This window comes from Giraffa tippelskirchi, chromosome 8 (assembly GCF_054371585.1).
Source record: "Giraffa tippelskirchi isolate mGirTip1 chromosome 8, T2T-mGirTip1v1.2.pri, whole genome shotgun sequence".
Classification (NCBI taxonomy): domain Eukaryota; kingdom Metazoa; phylum Chordata; class Mammalia; order Artiodactyla; family Giraffidae; genus Giraffa; species Giraffa tippelskirchi.
The window spans coordinates 66,388,615-66,402,174 of record NC_137282.1 but is presented as its reverse complement, the minus strand read 5'-3'; the positions used below and the strand labels follow the sequence as shown (position 1 = coordinate 66,402,174).

General features: G+C 55.6%; 1 protein-coding gene across 1 annotated transcript; it reads left to right on the top strand.

The window, feature by feature from the left end:
- The first annotated feature begins 2,008 nt into the window (after window positions 1-2,008).
- Window positions 2,009-3,802, top strand: LOC145517345 (uncharacterized). The gene is made up of 3 exons (XM_081519628.1): window positions 2,009-2,185; window positions 2,585-2,897; window positions 3,150-3,802. Exons 1-3 carry the CDS (start codon window positions 2,051-2,053, stop codon window positions 3,425-3,427), a joined length of 726 nt encoding a protein of 241 aa, XP_081375754.1. The 5' UTR covers window positions 2,009-2,050; the 3' UTR covers window positions 3,428-3,802.
- Window positions 3,803-13,560: the final 9,758 nt, after the last annotated feature.

Sequence of the window (13,560 nt, the reverse complement as noted above, 5' to 3'; positions counted from 1 at the left end):
CACCAATCCCTGGAAAGAGAAGCTGTGCTCAGGGCTTGAAAGAATTCCTATTTGGAAAATGATATCCCAGCCCCACAAGGCAATCCACAGCTTCGATGCTATTCCTCCCAAAATGCCAATGCATTTTCGCACCCAACCAAGAATTGCAAAAGGGGTACGGAAACAGAAAAGAGCCTAAATTGTCAATACAATCCGACGAAAAAGCCCCGATACGGACATCCAAGGTTGTGTGAAAGGAAATTAGACGACCAAACTAGGATCCTCAGGAGAGTATCGGAGAAGGCAATGGCGACCCACTCCAGTACTCTTGCCTGGAAAATGCCCTGGACGGAGGAGCCTGGTAGGCTGCAGGCCATGGGGTCGCGCAGAGTCAGACACGACTGAAGTGACTTAGCCGCAGCAGCAGCAGCAGGAGCCGGACAGTATGCTATTGGGAATACAACAACACACACAGATCCAGATCGATGGAATAAAGTTGAGGGTCCAGACACAGACCCCAGCATCCATGCTCAACTCATCTCTGACACAGAAGGGGAGAATATCCAAATGGGAACAAGAAAGCCTCTTCAATACATGTCCATGGGAAAACCAGACAGCTACATCTGAAGAACGCTATTGGTTTTGATCTCAGACCACCTCAATATCGGGGAAAACCTCACCCTAAAGGCTGATGTCATGAGATAGCTAGAAAGAAGCGTAGGTCAAAGGCTCCTTAACATCAGAGTCTCCTTGCCATTTGCTGGGCGGAGGTAGAAATGGGTCTCTTCAAGTAAGGGAAAGAGGTACACGAAGTACACCAATGGGTTTCCATCCAATGGAACCTCTTCACAACAGAGAAGCTAAGCAAGCATTCACAAATGCAAAAGAGAGGAAACGGAACACGAGAGACTCCTTGCAAGTGGTGTATCTGAGAAGGGGTTCATATGGAAAGAGACGAAGAATGCACAGCACTCAGATTCCAAGAAACACCACCACCACCCTTGACCCTTCCCCCATGACCAACTCCGACCTAAAGCCTTTCTCTCCCTCTAACCTATCCCTAAAACATAACCCTCATCTAATCATATACATGTGCATTCCTAGCATCCATCCGTCCACACACGAGAGAGAAAGAGGAAGACACAGACTGAATTGAGAAAGGAAAAGAGAGGGACACAGCCAGAGAGAGACACGGAACCAAAGAGAGGAAAGGAGTCGATGGTCCAGACTTTTCATCAATCTGTCTCGAAGGTAGAAGCAATGACAGCGCCCATCCACCCCAGAAGGGGGAAAAGGACGGAAGGTTTGGAGAGGAAAAGACAAGAACGCAGGGAGCCATTAGAAGCTCAGCCACCCGCAGAAGCCGAGCTGGGACACTTGAACAGAATCTCAATGGAAACAGAGGACCAGAAAGTTGGCCACTCTTTTCTATAAGAGAGGGAGACCTTCGAGTCTTCCTTTCGGTCCTCCAACTTGGATGCGGGGTCTCAAAACAGTCAGGAGGGGGAGTGCCTTTTCCTGGGTACCACGGCACATCCAGGCCTCGTTCTGCCCCATTCTGTGCTGTGTCAGCCCAGGAAGGAATCTTTCTTTCTGAAGTCTCAGCGCACACGCTCCACGTGATATCGGCCCCAGGTGGAAAGGCATGGAGCTGCTCGTAGGCCGACAGACCTAGGAAGCAGATGGGAGAATGACCGCCACTCTGCAGATGGAGAGACTGGGGAAACCCTGAGGGGCATATGCTTGTCCAGGGCCACACCACTTATGAGAAGAAGGAGCCTGGTCTGAGAGCAGCGGGGCCCTCGGAGCTCAGGCCCTGGCTGCACCCAGGCCTCCCCAGGGCTGTCGGCTGGGCTGGGTGGGTGTCACTGTGCCTGCACATGGCTTAAGGGTGGTGGTCGAGCAGTCAGAAACCCAGAGATTCCCTTGGGAAGTTTTGGGGAAGGGACCTCAGCACGAACCCCAGGAAATGATGTCACCTGCCGGCAACAGAACCCAACAGAACCCGCAACCCGGGTATCCAGGCCTCGAGAGCGGAGAGGAGCCCCCAGCCAGATCACTTGCTGCCGAGATGTTCTGCTGTTTGCCCCTGCCCAGAGGCCGGGGCCTCAGGAGAGCTCACAGGCAGTGTGCGTGGGCACCCTGTCGACGTTGGCTCAGGGCACCCCCGAGACGCCTCTGGCCCTTTGCCCGGAGAAACAGAAAGGTAACACGGGGAGCCCCAGGCCGGGCCAGGCCACCTCTCCCATGCCACCCGGAAACACCGGGTCCTTTGCCTGTGTGTGTGGATGCGGGTTTCTCGGGGTGTGTCTCCCTCAAGGAAGCCCAGGTGGATGTGGGGTCAGAAGCCTGCGGACAAGTTGTGTCCACACCCCAGGGGAGAGCATGCTGGGCGGGATGGGGAGAGTGCGGGCAGGGCCGGCCGCCCAGGCTGACCTCACACCCTCAGGTGGGTCTCTTTCCTCCCGGGTGGGGATCTGAGCAGACACACGTCTCTGACCCTTCTGGGCAGAGAAGTTCGAGCAGGCCGAAGCAGCGGCTCCACTGGCCAGGCCCAGCTCGGAAAACTCCCAGCATGGCTGGCTGACGGTCACTGTCGTTGCAGAGCTTCCCACGTGATGAGGCCGAGGACGGGGACACCCCACCCAGCTCCCAGAGGGAGGGGTCGGAGCACCACCCCCCCGCCCGTGAGGCCCAGTGCAGGCTCCAGGTGAGCGTGCCCACGGAGGCATCAGCCCCACCGGGGGCGAAGCGGAGGCGGGGAAGGCCTGCTGCCGAGACACCGCCCAGGATACACCCGGCGGCCCAGTCTGAGGCTGCCACGGAGCTCAGCACACCCGGCTCTGACCCAGAGTCCCGAGAACCCCGGCCTCTGAGGCAGCAGGAGGACCTGGAGCCCAGCACGCCAGAGCACAGAGGTGAGGACGCTGGGGCTGGTGTACGGGAGTGTGTGCGGAGGGGGTGCTGAGCTACACAGGGACGAGTCCCCGAAAGCTGCTGCTGGGCCTGCAGCAAGCGCTGGCCTCACACCCCCCGCCCCCCATCTTGCACACTTCAGTCCCAAAAGACATCCGACCCTGGGTATTCTTTGGGAATCTCTTGGAAGCTTTCTGTCCCGGGATACGCACATGCCAAGGCTGGCCTGCGGGCAAACGATGCTTCTCCCACAGCTCTAGCACTGGCCTCCAACTGGAACCAGGCTCCACTTCCCAGACCTGTCCCTACAGAGGTGGTGGCTCCAGGTGCAGGACCCAGGGATCCACCGAGGGCAGATGGAGAACCGAGACTTGCCCTCGCAGAGACACCAGGCCAGCTGGGTACTGGCCAGCACACCGGGCAGATCGGATCTCCGTGCCTGCAGGACCCCCAGCCCCAGGCACTGATGTCCCACCCCCTCAGCCAGAACCTCCACCTCCACGTGCACCTCTACCTGCTCGGCCTTTGGTAGGAGAACCCGAGGCAGAGGAGGAGTCACCGCCTCGGCAGGGAGAGCCTGCCCTGGCTCCCGCGCAACACCCAGACGCCCACGATGACTCACCCACCCCTGCAGGGAGAACGAGCCCCCGCTCTGGACAGAGACCCAGAGCCCTTGCCGGAAACACCACGTCCAGGGGAGCGGTCGGCTCTGCAGCCTCCATCCCTGTCTGCTCACCGTGGACGCCGTCAACTCGGTCTGCCCCCAGGGGACATGGAGTTCCTTTCCCCCGAACTGCTTTGCATTTGGTTTGTTTCCACCTTTCTGGTGATGTTTTCTTTTTTGCGTGGTTTCCTGTATTTTTGTTGGTTAAGTTGGGATTAGTAAACTTTTTCATCATTGTTGCAATTTGGGAACACTGTTGTGTAACTCTGGTGATACTGTGTTACCATCACCACTTTGTAGTTTCAGACCCGTTCCATCTTTATGCCCCACCCCCCAACAAAGCCTGGATTCAAGGCAAGCACGCCCTGTTCATCCCTCCGCCCGATCCTGAACACAATTTCATCTTTTCCTTCTGCATTCCTTCCTATATTCTTGGTGTCCCCAATCAATGACTCTCAGTGAAATGACTGAAGGAGTTTTTTTCGGACGCTCCACCTACTGTAAGACTCCACTGGAGAGTTCTCATGTTTATGTCCTTTGAACTAGCCTTTGATAGCCGAAAGTTCGTTGTACGTCCTTTCAAGATACCATGTGCCAAACGAAGCCCTTTTGGCAAATGCCATCATTATCTCCAGGCAGGCATTGCTGTTTGAAGGGTGCCATCTCAGCCAGAAGGCAGAGGCTGAGCTCCTCTTGTTGCACCAGCTCCCAAAAGAAGCCAAGAAAGGGAGCTGGAACAACAAACCACCCCAACGCCCAGGAAAGCGTTCTTCATGACAGAAGGCTAGAAAATGACCCAACATCCTTGTGGCCCAGAACCCCTCTAGAAATTCACTGTTCCATAAAAAAGAGAAACAGATGGGAAGTTCCAAGGAGAGGCAATGCCCATGGCCAGTGTATTTTAGAGACGGCCTGACCGCTCCGGGGAAGACACGCACTGACAGAACCCCTTGGGAAACAGCCGTGATAGTCCTCACTGTCGTAAGGGATTCCTCTGGGGACAACCTGCCCTGGGCACCACACGAGGGAGCAGACCGGCTTCTCTTCCTCTGCCCCCACACCATTCACTCATGAAGGCAGCTCAGGTGTTCTCATGCCCTGCCTGCCTGCCTGCCTGGCTCATCCGTGAGCTGTGACCACCTCCAGGACAGGACTCCACCTTCTGCTCTCTGTGTACCGTGAATCTGCACACAGTGGGCTTTCAGAACCTTAGGAGACTTGAGCCATTCCCACTCGAGCCAGAACCCTCCCCAGGAAGGAAAACAGCTGTGGAGTCCTTTTGGCCCCAGCACTGGTTCCGAAACCCTGGCGGCTCCTAGAGCCTCTACGGTGTGAAGAGGGAGGTCCCTTTTGACAGAGCTTTCCGGCCGTCAGATCTAAGCTGCTGTTTCACTGTCAGCTGTGTCTCTTCCGTTGCAGTGTTGCAGGTGGGCCACGCTGCTCCAAAGGAGCTCACAAGCTGAGTTTCAAGGGAGGTATTGAGAGGACAGGGATGGCTACAACGTGCTGCAAACTGAGTGAGGGTCCCCACAATCCTCAGCAAAGGTGTGTGGTGTGCAAGTGGGGAGTAGAGGGCCCCCAAGTTCCAAAGGAAGGGAGGTACTCGGGAGCTAAAGCCCTTGGCTGCTGTGGTAGCAGCTGCAGATGGCAGCTCGTCCACAGTGCACTTCGAATGAGGTCATATGAGCGGGACTCTGGAAATGGCTCCGAAATCCAGAGAAAGGGGTCAGGGTATGTGGGAATCCGGCGGGGGTGGGGGGTGGATGAAGGAAGGTGTCCTTCCTCTCTCCAGTGCAATTTGGTTTGGTGAGTCTCAAAGCTACCAGATGGCACTTCCCAAGTCAGGCCCCCGCAGGAATCAGGGTGGGCTGCATGCCTCGGCCCCTGCCACAGGGACAAGCCACACCAGTGGCCTCCCTGAGCTCCAATGGCCGGATCTGGGGGTTCTGTCTGGGTGCACACCTGCTTGTTCTGGCCAAGTTCCCCGCTTCTCTGAGCACCAGCTTCAACCTCTCGAATGAGGACATCGATTGCTACCTTGGCACGTTACTCTCTTCATCCTGTGAAGACTCATTAGGCTTATCCTACAATTACTAGCTGGCCCGAGGAGATATCTCCTGAATCCAGATTAAGCTGGAGTCTCCCAGGCTCATCTGGCATGTCTTCCCTGAAGTCTGCCAAAACCCACACCCTTGCGTTTCCAGGGACTCCCCTTAGCCAGCTGGGCAGAAAACCCAGCATGTTTCAAACAAGCTGACAGACAAGCGGGAGAGGACTCACGGGCAGACGGCTTCCCTCAGGTCTCGGGTGGAGCTCTGGGACCACAGCAGCAACAGGCCATCCCAGTCCCTGGGCTCAGCAGCGCCCTCATTCTCACGCCGGCGGCTCTGCCCTGAGGGGAGCAGGAAGGTCACCAACTGCCGCAGGCGGACCTCACGCCCCTCCCACTTATGGAGCCTGACCTCCCCCGGCCCCACCCCTTCCCCTACCCCAGCAGGACGAGAGCTCCTCTTCCCCTGGCTTCTAACGTGAGGCCCGGCCCTGGGCCCCGATTGGGCACTGCCCCAGTCCGGAGCCAATCACAGTGGCCAAGGAGGTGGAAGGCACCGATTGGCCAGGGCCAGGTCATGTGACCATACTCCCCAGGAAACTCAAATATTACCAAGATTCCCTAAGAAACCAATGAACAAAATTATCCAGTAAAGGCAAACCGTACTTTTTAATGAGGCCAAAGTCACAGAAAAAAAAAAAAAAAGCTTCACAATGAAGTGCTCAAGGAAGCTGCAAAATAAACTTTCAGAAAAGTTTAGTAGTTTTTTTAATAGGGTGACGGAGAGCTATACCTATCCCATATATGTGAATTTAGGTTTAAACTAGATTTCCCTTGGCTATTTTATAAGACAAAAAAACCCACATCACCCCCTTTCACTCCCCCCCACACCCAAAAAGTGTTTTAATCTATTGAATTTTTGTGTCCTCAGTTGTGTCTGATTCACGGCAACTCACGATCTCTACACAGCCAGGCTCTTCCGTCCATGGAATTCAGGGCAATTTTTTCTGTCACAGTAAATGCCCACCCTGGGTGATCCAAACGGAAGGGCTCAGAGGCTCCTGAGAGACTAACTCCTTTCAGCTGAGCACAGAGCTGGCTCCTCACTGGGATGCCTGTGGCCTGGGGCTCCCAGAGGGGAGAGCAGCACTCGCCCCACCGTGTGGTCACTGCTGGAAGTGCAGGCTGCTCCTCACTCCCCCTTGACAGTGTCCCTGAGGGCAGAACAGTGTGAAGTTAATCAAGGTGGAAACGCAAACTCCAATGCAAGCAAACTTCCCTCAAGGTCTCCAATACCACTCAGGAACAGGGTATTGGAAACTGCAGGGGATGACATGAATGAAGATGGAGACTTGACACCTTACACCGAGTTCACTTCCAGTTATCCCTAGACAAACATTCCATGAAAACTTGTCACAAATCTAGAGGAACAATGAGCAGAAACCGGACACGTGCTTTGAGTCTTCACACACAAAACTAAAAGGCAGTCCACAAAAAAAACCAGGAGAATACAGTGGACTTTGCAAAATCAAAGATATCTACTGTGGGAAAGACCTCAGTACAAAAGCAAAAGACAGGTCACACATCGCGAGACGAATGAGTGGAAACACAAAGCTTATCAAGGATGTGTCTCCAAACAGACAAAGAACACCAACACAACAAGCCTGTGAAAACTAGGGAAAGGTCTGAAGGGACACCAGACTGAGGAAGACACACACAGAGTATCCCGGATGATGTCCAGCACTGAGGGCCTGAAGAATCAACAGTCTAGTTGTACCTCCTCAGGCCTGTGTGACCCTGGGTGAGGCCTCTGTTTCCCGGTGGCCCTGAGAGATGGACAGGGAGGAAGGGGAAGAGAAATCACTTGCATTTCTAATACTCACAGCAAAGTCTTCCAATGAGAAGGGAATTATCACCCCCACTGACAATGCCATTCACTGAAGTGATCCCCACGGGTCCATCTAACCCAGAAGGGAAGGAAGGACCTGTTCTCACAAAACGGCGAGAGATGGAAGAAGGAAGATCAAGCCCACACCAATCCCTGGAAAGAGAAGCTGTGCTCAGGGCTTGAAAGAATTCCTATTTGGAAAATGATATCCCAGCCCCACAAGGCAATCCACAGCTTCGATGCTATTCCTCCCAAAATGCCAATGCATTTTCGCACCCAACCAAGAATTGCAAAAGGGGTACGGAAACAGAAAAGAGCCTAAATTGTCAATACAATCCGACGAAAAAGCCCCGATACGGACATCCAAGGTTGTGTGAAAGGAAATTAGACGACCAAACTAGGATCCTCAGGAGAGTATCGGAGAAGGCAATGGCGACCCACTCCAGTACTCTTGCCTGGAAAATGCCCTGGACGGAGGAGCCTGGTAGGCTGCAGGCCATGGGGTCGCGCAGAGTCAGACACGACTGAAGTGACTTAGCCGCAGCAGCAGCAGCAGGAGCCGGACAGTATGCTATTGGGAATACAACAACACACACAGATCCAGATCGATGGAATAAAGTTGAGGGTCCAGACACAGACCCCAGCATCCATGCTCAACTCATCTCTGACACAGAAGGGGAGAATATCCAAATGGGAACAAGAAAGCCTCTTCAATACATGTCCATGGGAAAACCAGACAGCTACATCTGAAGAACGCTATTGGTTTTGATCTCAGACCACCTCAATATCGGGGAAAACCTCACCCTAAAGGCTGATGTCATGAGATAGCTAGAAAGAAGCGTAGGTCAAAGGCTCCTTAACATCAGAGTCTCCTTGCCATTTGCTGGGCGGAGGTAGAAATGGGTCTCTTCAAGTAAGGGAAAGAGGTACACGAAGTACACCAATGGGTTTCCATCCAATGGAACCTCTTCACAACAGAGAAGCTAAGCAAGCATTCACAAATGCAAAAGAGAGGAAACGGAACACGAGAGACTCCTTGCAAGTGGTGTATCTGAGAAGGGGTTCATATGGAAAGAGACGAAGAATGCACAGCACTCAGATTCCAAGAAACACCACCACCACCCTTGACCCTTCCCCCATGACCAACTCCGACCTAAAGCCTTTCTCTCCCTCTAACCTATCCCTAAAACATAACCCTCATCTAATCATATACATGTGCATTCCTAGCATCCATCCGTCCACACACGAGAGAGAAAGAGGAAGACACAGACTGAATTGAGAAAGGAAAAGAGAGGGACACAGCCAGAGAGAGACACGGAACCAAAGAGAGGAAAGGAGTCGATGGTCCAGACTTTTCATCAATCTGTCTCGAAGGTAGAAGCAATGACAGCGCCCATCCACCCCAGAAGGGGGAAAAGGACGGAAGGTTTGGAGAGGAAAAGACAAGAACGCAGGGAGCCATTAGAAGCTCAGCCACCCGCAGAAGCCGAGCTGGGACACTTGAACAGAATCTCAATGGAAACAGAGGACCAGAAAGTTGGCCACTCTTTTCTATAAGAGAGGGAGACCTTCGAGTCTTCCTTTCGGTCCTCCAACTTGGATGCGGGGTCTCAAAACAGTCAGGAGGGGGAGTGCCTTTTCCTGGGTACCACGGCACATCCAGGCCTCGTTCTGCCCCATTCTGTGCTGTGTCAGCCCAGGAAGGAATCTTTCTTTCTGAAGTCTCAGCGCACACGCTCCACGTGATATCGGCCCCAGGTGGAAAGGCATGGAGCTGCTCGTAGGCCGACAGACCTAGGAAGCAGATGGGAGAATGACCGCCACTCTGCAGATGGAGAGACTGGGGAAACCCTGAGGGGCATATGCTTGTCCAGGGCCACACCACTTATGAGAAGAAGGAGCCTGGTCTGAGAGCAGCGGGGCCCTCGGAGCTCAGGCCCTGGCTGCACCCAGGCCTCCCCAGGGCTGTCGGCTGGGCTGGGTGGGTGTCACTGTGCCTGCACATGGCTTAAGGGTGGTGGTCGAGCAGTCAGAAACCCAGAGATTCCCTTGGGAAGTTTTGGGGAAGGGACCTCAGCACGAACCCCAGGAAATGATGTCACCTGCCGGCAACAGAACCCAACAGAACCCGCAACCCGGGTATCCAGGCCTCGAGAGCGGAGAGGAGCCCCCAGCCAGATCACTTGCTGCCGAGATGTTCTGCTGTTTGCCCCTGCCCAGAGGCCGGGGCCTCAGGAGAGCTCACAGGCAGTGTGCGTGGGCACCCTGTCGACGTTGGCTCAGGGCACCCCCGAGACGCCTCTGGCCCTTTGCCCGGAGAAACAGAAAGGTAACACGGGGAGCCCCAGGCCGGGCCAGGCCACCTCTCCCATGCCACCCGGAAACACCGGGTCCTTTGCCTGTGTGTGTGGATGCGGGTTTCTCGGGGTGTGTCTCCCTCAAGGAAGCCCAGGTGGATGTGGGGTCAGAAGCCTGCGGACAAGTTGTGTCCACACCCCAGGGGAGAGCATGCTGGGCGGGATGGGGAGAGTGCGGGCAGGGCCGGCCGCCCAGGCTGACCTCACACCCTCAGGTGGGTCTCTTTCCTCCCGGGTGGGGATCTGAGCAGACACACGTCTCTGACCCTTCTGGGCAGAGAAGTTCGAGCAGGCCGAAGCAGCGGCTCCACTGGCCAGGCCCAGCTCGGAAAACTCCCAGCATGGCTGGCTGACGGTCACTGTCGTTGCAGAGCTTCCCACGTGATGAGGCCGAGGACGGGGACACCCCACCCAGCTCCCGGAGGGAGGGGTCGGAGCACCACCCCCCCGCCCGTGAGGCCCAGTGCAGGCTCCAGGTGAGCGTGCCCACGGAGGCATCAGCCCCACCGGGGGCGAAGCGGAGGCGGGGAAGGCCTGCTGCCGAGACACCGCCCAGGATACACCCGGCGGCCCAGTCTGAGGCTGCCACGGAGCTCAGCACACCCGGCTCTGACCCAGAGTCCCGAGAACCCCGGCCTCTGAGGCAGCAGGAGGACCTGGAGCCCAGCACGCCAGAGCACAGAGGTGAGGACGCTGGGGCTGGTGTACGGGAGTGTGTGCGGAGGGGGTGCTGAGCTACACAGGGACGAGTCCCCGAAAGCTGCTGCTGGGCCTGCAGCAAGCGCTGGCCTCACACCCCCCGCCCCCCATCTTGCACACTTCAGTCCCAAAAGACATCCGACCCTGGGTATTCTTTGGGAATCTCTTGGAAGCTTTCTGTCCCGGGATACGCACATGCCAAGGCTGGCCTGCGGGCAAACGATGCTTCTCCCACAGCTCTAGCACTGGCCTCCAACTGGAACCAGGCTCCACTTCCCAGACCTGTCCCTACAGAGGTGGTGGCTCCAGGTGCAGGACCCAGGGATCCACCGAGGGCAGATGGAGAACCGAGACTTGCCCTCGCAGAGACACCAGGCCAGCTGGGTACTGGCCAGCACACCGGGCAGATCGGATCTCCGTGCCTGCAGGACCCCCAGCCCCAGGCACTGATGTCCCACCCCCTCAGCCAGAACCTCCACCTCCACGTGCACCTCTACCTGCTCGGCCTTTGGTAGGAGAACCCGAGGCAGAGGAGGAGTCACCGCCTCGGCAGGGAGAGCCTGCCCTGGCTCCCGCGCAACACCCAGACGCCCACGATGACTCACCCACCCCTGCAGGGAGAACGAGCCCCCGCTCTGGACAGAGACCCAGAGCCCTTGCCGGAAACACCACGTCCAGGGGAGCGGTCGGCTCTGCAGCCTCCATCCCTGTCTGCTCACCGTGGACGCCGTCAACTCGGTCTGCCCCCAGGGGACATGGAGTTCCTTTCCCCCGAACTGCTTTGCATTTGGTTTGTTTCCACCTTTCTGGTGATGTTTTCTTTTTTGCGTGGTTTCCTGTATTTTTGTTGGTTAAGTTGGGATTAGTAAACTTTTTCATCATTGTTGCAATTTGGGAACACTGTTGTGTAACTCTGGTGATACTGTGTTACCATCACCACTTTGTAGTTTCAGACCCGTTCCATCTTTATGCCCCACCCCCCAACAAAGCCTGGATTCAAGGCAAGCACGCCCTGTTCATCCCTCCGCCCGATCCTGAACACAATTTCATCTTTTCCTTCTGCATTCCTTCCTATATTCTTGGTGTCCCCAATCAATGACTCTCAGTGAAATGACTGAAGGAGTTTTTTTCGGACGCTCCACCTACTGTAAGACTCCACTGGAGAGTTCTCATGTTTATGTCCTTTGAACTAGCCTTTGATAGCTGAAAGGACGTTGTACGTCCTTTCAAGATACCATGTGCCAAACGAAGCCCTTTTGGCAAATGCCATCATTATCTCCAGGCAGGCATTGCTGTTTGAAGGGTGCCATCTCAGCCAGAAGGCAGAGGCTGAGCTCCTCTTGTTGCACCAGCTCCCAAAAGAAGCCAAGAAAGGGAGCTGGAACAACAAACCACCCCAACGCCCAGGAAAGCGTTCTTCATGACAGAAGGCTAGAAAATGACCCAACATCCTTGTGGCCCAGAACCCCTCTAGAAATTCACTGTTCCATAAAAAAGAGAAACAGATGGGAAGTTCCAAGGAGAGGCAATGCCCATGGCCAGTGTATTTTAGAGACGGCCTGACCGCTCCGGGGAAGACACGCACTGACAGAACCCCTTGGGAAACAGCCGTGATAGTCCTCACTGTCGTAAGGGATTCCTCTGGGGACAACCTGCCCTGGGCACCACACGAGGGAGCAGACCGGCTTCTCTTCCTCTGCCCCCACACCATTCACTCATGAAGGCAGCTCAGGTGTTCTCATGCCCTGCCTGCCTGCCTGCCTGGCTCATCCGTGAGCTGTGACCACCTCCAGGACAGGACTCCACCTTCTGCTCTCTGTGTACCGTGAATCTGCACACAGTGGGCTTTCAGAACCTTAGGAGACTTGAGCCATTCCCACTCGAGCCAGAACCCTCCCCAGGAAGGAAAACAGCTGTGGAGTCCTTTTGGCCCCAGCACTGGTTCCGAAACCCTGGCGGCTCCTAGAGCCTCTACGGTGTGAAGAGGGAGGTCCCTTTTGACAGAGCTTTCCGGCCGTCAGATCTAAGCTGCTGTTTCACTGTCAGCTGTGTCTCTTCCGTTGCAGTGTTGCAGGTGGGCCACGCTGCTCCAAAGGAGCTCACAAGCTGAGTTTCAAGGGAGGTATTGAGAGGACAGGGATGGCTACAACGTGCTGCAAACTGAGTGAGGGTCCCCACAATCCTCAGCAAAGGTGTGTGGTGTGCAAGTGGGGAGTAGAGGGCCCCCAAGTTCCAAAGGAAGGGAGGTACTCGGGAGCTAAAGCCCTTGGCTGCTGTGGTAGCAGCTGCAGATGGCAGCTCGTCCACAGTGCACTTCGAATGAGGTCATATGAGCGGGACTCTGGAAATGGCTCCGAAATCCAGAGAAAGGGGTCAGGGTATGTGGGAATCCGGCGGGGGTGGGGGGTGGATGAAGGAAGGTGTCCTTCCTCTCTCCAGTGCAATTTGGTTTGGTGAGTCTCAAAGCTACCAGATGGCACTTCCCAAGTCAGGCCCCCGCAGGAATCAGGGTGGGCTGCATGCCTCGGCCCCTGCCACAGGGACAAGCCACACCAGTGGCCTCCCTGAGCTCCAATGGCCGGATCTGGGGGTTCTGTCTGGGTGCACACCTGCTTGTTCTGGCCAAGTTCCCCGCTTCTCTGAGCACCAGCTTCAACCTCTCGAATGAGGACATCGATTGCTACCTTGGCACGTTACTCTCTTCATCCTGTGAAGACTCATTAGGCTTATCCTACAATTACTAGCTGGCCCGAGGAGATATCTCCTGAATCCAGATTAAGCTGGAGTCTCCCAGGCTCATCTGGCATGTCTTCCCTGAAGTCTGCCAAAACCCACACCCTTGCGTTTCCAGGGACTCCCCTTAGCCAGCTGGGCAGAAAACCCAGCATGTTTCAAACAAGCTGACAGACAAGCGGGAGAGGACTCACGGGCAGACGGCTTCCCTCAGGTCTCGGGTGGAGCTCTGGGACCACAGCAGCAACAGGCCATCCCAGTCCCTGGGCTCAGC

Coding starts and splice junctions, on each gene's coding strand:
- LOC145517345 (XM_081519628.1), top strand. CDS start 2,051: ATGTTCTGCTGTTTGCCCCTGCCCAGAGGCCGGGGCCTCAGGAGAGCT. Junction 2,186..2,584: donor TTGCCCGGAGAAACAGAAAG/GTAACACGGGGA, acceptor CTGTCGTTGCAG/AGCTTCCCACGTGATGAGGC. Junction 2,898..3,149: donor CAGCACGCCAGAGCACAGAG/GTGAGGACGCTG, acceptor CTTCTCCCACAG/CTCTAGCACTGGCCTCCAAC.